Here is a 9,804-nt window from a genome sequence, read left to right as displayed (position 1 = left end):
GGGAAAGTCTTCAGAGGCAACAGGTATTAAAGCAAGAGAATCTGATACTGTAGTAACTTTGTTTTGAGAAGAATTTATTGTCCTTTGATAAGAGCCTGCTGATGGCGCAGGCCCTGGTGGTAAGTTTCAGGAGATTACTAAACCACATGGACATAACTGAAGTTCTTCAAATGCCTTTAACAAACACACCTTCTTCTGTGGGTTCTCAGTCCTAAATATTTACAACTTCATGCTGCGCTTTCACCACTTCCAATTTCAAGCTGTAGCTGTAAGCACAGTGACTAGGTTTAAAACTATGAAGAAAGAAAATATGACAGACCTGCTACAAAACCTCAGAAGAGCATAAATGTTTACAGAGCACTTTCAGTCCATTTCAACCCCCCAATTTTAACTAATCTACCCCAGCAGTAAAAATACATATGGGAACAGCTTTCTTGACTTCAATGGATATTATCCTCTAAGCAGGAGAACCAGATCCATTGGGATGACAAAATCTAAGATTTTAAAATTTCCACTGTAGTATCCAGTTAAATACTAGCACAAACTGGGCACAGCCCAACTTAACAAACATAGCTGATTAAGACAAGGAAAAAGTCACATCTGGATAGGCCTTCTGCTCTGAATCCTCCTTTTCTGGATGGAAAGATCAACATGTGCATGTTTCTCCAAATGGCTGCCCTCCCCACTTTATTTTAGGATTCTCCTAACCATGTCTCTTTGCATGACTTTCCAAATGATGGTGCAAAATACATGAGTGGAAAATGCTGTACCAGAGCAAATCTGGGGTCTATAGGTAAAGGCCTCTATATAGAAAGCTTCACTAATATCCATCTCTCCCATCTGACGGAAAGGATTGACTAATCTGCCATATTATGCTTAGACACATGATCCCATGACTTCAAAACAATGGTCTTCTGACAGCAGAGCCAGAGAAACAAGCCACTACTACATATTAAAAATGGCTTCTCAAGCTCTGTACACCTCTGGCTCAACTGGTAGTTTCCAGGGCTGTCATCTCCAGTCCCATAAAATACAATATTCCTAATAACGTGCCAGAAGTGGCTTAACCACAGCCCTGGCAAGCAGCTGTTTTCACTCCAGTCATCTGGCTAAACTCATCAGCTCATAAAACAAAATATCCCAAGTGTCCAATATGGTGTGTGAGGTCTATTTCTTTTGTTTATTGTCCATAATATCCCCAAATAGTCTCCCAAGAAAGCACAGCCCATTGAGGAAAGAGAAGAATAGGGTAGCCTTACTGCCAAGACCTGATCAGCGCTGGATCCAGAGCTAAAACACAGACATATGGCACTTAATTCACTTAAGGCACTGTTGTAACAATGCCTCCCAAGCAAATATACTAAAGAAATGGACAGCAATCAAAGCATATCGCTCTAGAGAGACTTCTCTAAAAAACGGAATGAGTTTTATCCAACTTCTGGGGAGAGAACGAAGGGATATACGTCACTTCTCAGGGCTTCCCCATAGCAGAGCACATCAGCAGCCACCTTTCTCTCTCCCTACTGTCATGCTGTTTCATGACTGGTCTGCCCTAGCTGCCAGTGAATGTAGAAGACGTTAATTTATGTAACATACTGAGACATTCTTGTGGCACCTTTTATAAATCTGATCTGGGGGGGACTCCTAGGAGATCACTTTGCTTGGATTTCGTGCCCAAAAAGGCATGGGCCTGGGGTAGACCTGTCCCCCGTGGTGGCGAACAGGATTTGGCAATTCTGTTGAGGATGGCATTGTGTAGCCGATTTTTTAATCAGCATATTGTAAGACCCCACAGGAGGGGAACCCTGTGTCAGAAACACTATACACCTCCCAAAAGTCCTTGAGCCTCCCCCCCATTATGTAGCTTGAAGAAATATGCCTTTCCTCATGCATTGGTTCTGCTGGATCCACTTCCCCACCTCTCCCACGGTCAGGGCCACAAGGCAGGTTCAAGATGGTCAGATCCTGTGCTCCTGGGGATCAGGGATGGCAGGCTCGCCTAATGCTGAGGGAGGACATTACAAGGAGGATGGCAAGAAGGATCCTTGTGGATGTGCATGCCTGCATGCATACTTTTGAGTCAAAAAAAGGTATGGTAGAAGCAACGAGGAAGACTTCTAGAATAGCCAGAAACCACCACTGCAGTTCCCACTGAGATTTGCATGCAGAGTGTTTCTAAATTGTCTGGCAGCCTAAGACAGTCCACAACAGGAAAGCACCAGACTGCTTGAGGGCTTTTTTATGGTTTTATTACAGAAAAATAAGTCTTCATAGACAAAGTGCACAAGGAGGAACAACAAATTTCCCATGTAGAGTTGTGGAATATCGATGCTCCAGCAACATGATGGGCAGGGATCACTTACAGCCAGCCAGGGGCAGTTCAGACGCTGCTAACAAGCCAATTAGAGGAACAGGCAAAATGACCCCCTTCATTTTGCTTGGCCTGTTGTGCTGGTGAGCTCTGGGACCTCCAGCTCCCCCTAACAGAATGCAATTTTCTATTTTTTGAAAATCAAAACAATGATGTGAATGACATTTCTCTTCTGGTTGAGGCAAAAAGAAAATGTGGTTCAGACATTGTCACAGCAGGTACCAGAGTGCCTTCTAGCAATATTTTAGTATAACACCGACTTTTAAAAACTGCACGTGGAGGGGAGCAGGGCAGTTGCCAGCCTAATTTTAGAAGTGGGAATGTGTTTATAGGACAACATACAGTTATTAGCACTGGTGTTCCAGCCACCTGGTAACTCGGCCTCTATTTCCCCTTTTATTGCTTGTCTCACTTTCTTGGGGCAAAGATAATATCTTGGTAGGTCTAAATATCAGGAAACGTGAAAAAATTATCTGTTTTTATTAAAATATTTTGAACTGCTTGAAAGTTTTGGGGAAGCGATGCTTCCCATGTAAACACTTGACAATCATACACCTTAAATATTTTTGCGAGTGTGCTGATTTCCAAGAAAATATTCAGGATTGATTCCAGGTTTGATTTCCTGAAGTGTAAGACTTAACAGCTCTTTCTGCCTCTACAGAAAGCATTGGAAAAAATCTCTTCTGTTCTCCTACTGTCTTACTGCACTGTCTCCTGTCATGAAGCTCACCTTTCCCTGCAAAGCCTCATGGCAGCTAATGGACATTCAACAAGCTGATCTAAGATTTAAAAACTTCCATTGTGGTATCTAGTTAAATACTAGCACAAACCGGGCACAGCCCAATTTAACAAGCACAGCTGATAGAGACAAAAAAAAAAGCATATTGACAGCATTACTAGAACATAATTTTTATAATTCATGATTAAAAAAAGGTTGATTTTCTTTTAAGTTTCTGAATACCATAGATTTTCTCTCAGCAGAAATATCTTTCCGTTGCAAAACTGAAACAGGACAGGAAAAATGGCTTCTAGAAAAAAATGTAAAAAAAAAATCTTAAGAACAGAGCTTTTATTTGGTGAGTCTCAACGAAGAGAGTTTTTTTTTGGAAAAAGAATGTAATTTCGGGAATAGTTTTCACACAAAAAGCCCGCAAATACTTGCACAACCAAAGACATAGAGGGGAGTGACAAATACAGCCTGTGACAAGATCTTGTTAAAACCTCAACTATGGAGAAATGATTATGTGCATAAATATTGCCACCTAGTGGCTACGAAAAAAAAAAACAGTGATAAAAGTGAATATCGGGTACACATAAACTTGTATTCAAATTCTAGTAGGACGGGTTTGAGGAAAAGTGAGGTGCAAGCTCATCCTGGAAGGGCTTTGTGTGGTGCTGAATTTTTTGCACTTAATCATCACTGCAGCACATACTGCAATTGTGTGGGCCGTGTTAGACATCAGACTTCATACCCAAAGCTCAAGAAAAGAACGAAAAAGAAAATAGTTATCTGTTAATTCAAGAAGGGAGATTTCTGGTTTTGCTAATGCAACTGGAACCAAAAGGAAAGAAATAGGTAGCGAAGTCCTTCGTCATTAGCAGTCCAGCTCAACTGTATCTATTTAATTTTCACCATTTACTTCCACAATTAATTTAGCCCACCACTGGGGTGAGGGGGTAGCTGAAGTTTTGTTTTGACATCTTTGGAGCGAAGTGCTTTGGCTACAGCATTTCAAAGTTCGGCTTTACAAGAATAGCTCAATTTTGAAACAAACCCAATTCAGTTAGGAGGAGTAGCAGCACCTGAAAATGAGAGCAATACCGTGTTCAGGAGAAGCAGTCCTCTCTGCTGAACAGAAGAATGAACGAATGTCACTCTGCTGCTCCCAGACCTGAGCTGGCTTACAGTCAGGGTGCCTCAGACTTTCCAGCTCAGTTAATCTGACACCTGAACAACAGCTACAAGAAATCAGGAATCAGTTCACATGAACCTGAAAAACCGGACATTTCTGCCTGACCACAGTGGATGGCTACTGTACAAGTTTCAATAAATAACACGTTTACAGCACATACATTCTGACCTGGATTTATAACTTCTTGATAAGTATCACTAATTGGGATACGGCGTTACCAAAACTAGTGCAAGATTTTTCCCTGCTGTTTAGGAAAAACTGTAAATGGCAAGGCGTCATCAAAGGGGAAGTTGTTTTATGTAGTGGTAACAAGTGCAGTCTCTGGGAGCATGTGCGCTAGGGCATAGCCCTAATGGAGCAGAGGGAGGATGATTCACCCAACTCCATCCTCTGCCATGCCTCTTTCCAAAGGCCAGTCAGGCCTTCTTCTGCCCCTTCCCTAGATATGAGTGATACCTAGAAAGCAGTTACTCCCCCATAGTCATGGGACTGACAAACACATGTATATTCAAAAAGAGCACAAAAAATGCCATCTCTGCCCACCAGAGTCACACGACAGTATTCAGAAGCCCTCTGGTCACATAGTCTGATGCAGTGAGGTCAGCGGAGTCAAGGCAGCATGTGTCCTTCATAGTCTTCTAGAGCAGGCAATGGGACATGCCTTGGCCAAAAGATTGGGTCGGTTAGCCAAAGAGAAGGTGGAAGGAGGGGCTATGAGAAATGGAAGTGAATAGTTGAGACTGAAAAGAGAAATAGATACCTGGAATGAACTGGGTGGATCAGTGGTATTTTCCAGCTTGAGGCCTTTACCTTTAATGGCCATGAATAATAAAGAGCTTGCTTGAAAGGGAGTTGGAAAATGGTTTCAGACCTGAGTCAGAACAATATTTGCTCTTCACTGAGTCACCACTGTTGCTCCCTACTACAGTTATGTGATTTCTTCTTAGAGTTGTCATTCTGAATATACCCACACTGATGAAGTTTCTCTAACAGATCAGGTGCATCTAATAGCCTAAAAGGCAGAGTAATACACAACTTAAAAAAAAAAAAATCTGTTTAGGCTCCACTATGCATCAAACTTGGTAACAGCCTGTCTCAGAAACAAACACAAGGCAGCCATTGCATTTGACATTCTCCATGGGCTGCTGCACATTCAGACTGACCTCACCGCAGTATTGTCACAAAAATACTCACTTGCTCCCATGAAATGATTGTGTGGCGTTCAGCTGGCTCCTTTTCCACAAACGTCACCTCAGCAACTCCCGGAGAAGTCTCTAAAAGGAAAAGAGGAGCATGTTTACAGCTGGCATGGGTGACACCAAGCACTGAGCGCCAGACAATTTTGCAAGTTAACCTGACTGACAGCTGGGGAAAAGGCATTAATGACTGCAAGCATTGTTGTTGTTGCTTGAGCAGTTGCTTTCTTTTTCTGTGTAACTGTACTCAGCGTGTCTTGGCATGAGGATGCCCAGTGCTGCACACAATGCCATCCTTTGATGTTTTTTTATAGATACACACACACACACACATTTTGTATTCAAGGTGTGATCTTTTGCAGAGGATTAATGAAAAAAAATGAACCATGGGTTCCTGAGCAAACTCTAAAAGAGAGATGAATCTTTCTTTGTAAGCATGCCCTGTGGTTTCAGTTGGGTACGATATTCTCAGCTTGACACAAGATGTTGTGCAGTGTTGCTGTGAATTGCTAACAACTGTATTCCACAAAGACGGGCACACTTCAGTGCTGGATTCAGTGGGTTTGAACAGACGCAGAATCTGATCCTGCCAAAGGGACCTGCATGAGCAAACATCAGTTCTCTGGAATCCCAGCTAGACACATGCAAATTCGTAACGCGCACTGAGCTCATCATTCATAAAAAACTTTGAGTATTTTATGGGAAAGAATGCTATATAAGTGCAAGATACTAATCTACGTGGTGCTATCCTTGCAGGTGTATGATGGCAGAACAGTCTCCCTTGCACTTATTATTTTATAATGTTTTACTTCATCTACAGCCAACTGAAATAGTTCCCACTGACTTCATTCACTTTGGGTCAGGTCCAGAAAGACTACTAACTTATTGTGGGAATCACAAGCCCAGCACACAGGGCCATGAAGTAGAACTGATCACTATGCAGGGCTTTCAAGACCGGCTCTGCTGTGAAACTATTGGCTCCCAAAGCAGTCACATATATTGTAATTGCTTTCCGGTAAAACATACACAGTGCACTAGACAGGAAAGGCAGGCACCAGAGAGCTTTGCTTTGTTTTTTATCTCCAGTGCTGGGCTTTTGATTCTAGCAATGGTGTTGCCCTTGTCTTTTCTGATGGTGGAAGAGCAGCACTCAGTTTCAGGAAGTCTAAACTTCACTTTAATTGGAAGTATTGATTGTTACATTGTCAAATAATTTAAAAGACAAAACATAGCACCAGAAAACCAAACTCCAAGTTAAAGACAGAAAAAAGAAAAAAAAAAATAAATCATAGTAGGTCACCTAGGTAATCTTTCTGGCTGATGCAGGGCCCCAACATACAGAAGACTCCGATGTTTCGCCAAGTTTCGCTTCAAATAGATGGGTGCAAGGCGGGGGGATCTGTCTCTTCCTCAAATATAAGCTGTCCATATGTATTCTGCTTCTAAAGAAGTGTGTGGAATCAATGATCTAACCAGTCTTTTCCATCTAAGCTATGCAAGCCTTATGACAAGTTAAGAGATTATAATAACAGAGTAATTGTTATTTCTGTGATCAAAGAAAACAGCAGGGATGTTTAATTCATCATGCACAATGGCTTGGCTGGGATGACGGAAGTTTAAATACCATATCAGCCAAAGAAGATGTCTAGAAACAAGAGAGCTGCAACTTCTAACGAGGTCTGAACCAAATCCAAGATCAAAAGAAAGAGAAATTCTGTCTTAAGCCTGAATGTTATATTAAAAATATCCTGTAGGTAAACTGAAGACCACGTTTAACAGATGTGTGTAGGTATGGATGGGAGCGCCATTAAACATTAATGAGGAAAAGAAGTCGTCTGCTGTGGGTTGCTTTTTGTTCCAGATGGAAGAAATAAAGAAGTCACCTAGGTTAGACAAAAGTTGTAGGATAAAGCTTAACTAGTTCAGAAGACTCCTCCCTATTAACTATTCTGAATCAAGATCACAGTAAATTCTGTCCTATTTTTAGGACGTTTCATCTGGAAGCTTCCAAAGATGCTTTGCAGTATTAATCAGAAAGAGTAGATGTAATGGTCTGACACAAAGCTGAAGCAGGAAATCAGCATTATCAGTCCTTATGGTACTGCTAATGCTGCCTATAAGTTGCATAAGCTCTCAGCGCCTTTTTAAAATGTCTGAATAGTTACATTCTTATCTAATAATGACTGTAAATAGTGAAGTATGGTCCTGCTCTGGGCAGTCCAGAACAGCTAACACCTCCCATTCAGATTTAGTTGTGAGCAATCGACTAATTTGCTGTTAGTCCTAGAACTTCAGAAAAATGAATCATACAGGCAATAGGAAAGATGTCTCTCTTTTTTCCTCAAATTATAACCTCCATAATGCTTGTGAGAAATCTCCCACCTTGTAGGGACTTCCACAAAGACTACAAGTTAAAAAAACCCAAAACAACCCCCTCCCCGCCCCAACCTCATATACAGAATTTGTTTAAAGGAGGGTTTTTGAAATGGTGCCATGAAAATTTGTCCATAAAGGTATTGGAAAATTGGGCCTCAAGCTCTTATATACTGTACGTGCAAAGTTTTCTTGCTTAAAAGGAGCATGTTGAGTTTCATTACATGATCATTTCTATCTCCTGAAAAAAATGTTTCACAAACTCAACCGAGTTAAAAGCCTATGACTGCTTTTATGTTATAGTAGGCAGAAAAGTATCTACTGGCTTTACAAGACTTCCCAAAAGAAGATTTAAAATAATATAGTTTCTAGTGCTGCAAACTACCGAGTAAGGCATCTTTCTGAATGAGATACCCTTTGTTATTTGAAAGAAACAAACACTGAACAGATTGGTAATGTTTCCCAATTCGTTCAGCTATTCTAATTAATATGGTGGCACAATTTACATGCTTTGGACTACTTCACTGGGAAAAAATGCACAAAATTCCCAGAATGAGTGGAGAGACAGAGAAAAGAACCAGAGTAAAACATCACTGCAATGGACTGGGGTGCACATTGCTATATTACACAATACAAGTCATCAGAGATACAGACAGAAAAACAAAAAAACCCAAACGCAAACCAGGAAACACCTTCCATGTGAAAGGGATGCTAGAGGACTTTCAGGGCCAAACCTGCATCGCCATAACTTGCTGGTGTAAATAACACACCTACCCAAAACAGTTTATATGGCAACATTACTTTTGGATGTAGTTAACATCATGCGAATCTCTCATATCTGAGCCTGCGTGGTGAAAATGTGGGTAGGGCTAGTAATTTTTTTAAAAGAGCTACTTCAAAGAAGCATTTGCCATGATGGTTGATCATCAGTAGTTTCACCTTTTTAATGCTCTCACAGAGTAGAATGATAAAGTTATCCTGACCTCACAACTGGAAAACAAAAAAAAAAAACCTAACCCCCCCCCAAGAAGTCCAATAATAAGTCAGTAAGAGAGCTCTGAACAGAGATTGAGGATGAAGTCCTGTCCTCACTGAAACCAACAGCAATAATATTGCCCTGATCTTTTAATCTCATCTGTCTGAGCAGCTATCTAAAAGCATGTGCAATTAGCGATACACTTAGGTTACCAGATGAAACTCACTGTCCTGCAATACAGCGGTTGGATGAGGTAATTACAGTGGTCACTTTTGGCTTTAAAATTCACAGGAAGAAGTTCTGGAACTGCAATTTCTAATGTTGTTGTACGCAAGGCTTGGGATAGATGTATTGCTTTCCAGCCATACAAATATGGCAGTTCTGTGCCCCACGCTGCTGACAGATGAAAGGTCTGACGCTAAAATCTTTACACATGCAAATATTTCCACCAATTCTTGTGATTCTACTGCCATGAGTAAAGTTTTCTCTGAGAAGCCTTACTTTTTTATGTTGGCTGCCTTGCACTCCCGCTGAACTTCAAGGGGAACTGCAGGGACGCAAGAAGGCTCAAGACCTGAGCAAAAACTGGAGATGGCAAGCAGGGCACGCTGTGGAAGAAGTCCCTGGGTAGGGGAACAAGCTGCAGGGTGACTATTTATGGAGAGTTGGTCCTGAGCGGATTCACAGGTCAGTCTTCTGCCAGAACACTGCACCACGCTGAACTCCTTCCATCGGGCATGCTACCTGCTGACCCTATGTTACCACAGAGGCTAAAAATTATGCACGATTTTGAATAAAACACCCCTTTATCTTTCTTTGATTTTTTTGAAACTGTAGGGCTCTCTCAAGTCGAGAGATTCAGGATTTCTGCCGCTGATTCAAGCAGCAGCACCGTGGTTCCCAACGCTGCAGGCGCCCGGGCCTCGCACCACGGGTTGCCCTGCGGTTCCCGGCTTGCAGGGCTGTGGCACGGGC

General features: G+C 41.7%; 1 protein-coding gene across 1 annotated transcript in view; it reads right to left on the bottom strand.

The window, feature by feature from the left end:
• Window positions 1-9,804, bottom strand: part of TPGS2 (tubulin polyglutamylase complex subunit 2) — a 24,431-nt gene that overhangs the window by 12,051 nt on the left and 2,576 nt on the right. The window contains exon 2 of the mRNA XM_009331559.1: window positions 5,479-5,649. Coding sequence (XP_009329834.1) covers window positions 5,479-5,649 — 171 coding nt within the window. The remainder of the gene's footprint in view (window positions 1-5,478; window positions 5,650-9,804) is intronic.

Source organism: Pygoscelis adeliae, unplaced genomic scaffold (assembly GCF_000699105.1).
Source record: "Pygoscelis adeliae isolate BGI_AS28 unplaced genomic scaffold, ASM69910v1 Scaffold68, whole genome shotgun sequence".
NCBI lineage: Eukaryota > Metazoa > Chordata > Aves > Sphenisciformes > Spheniscidae > Pygoscelis > Pygoscelis adeliae.
The sequence above is the reverse complement of the archived record's forward strand: the minus strand, read 5'-3'. Positions and strand labels throughout refer to the sequence as shown.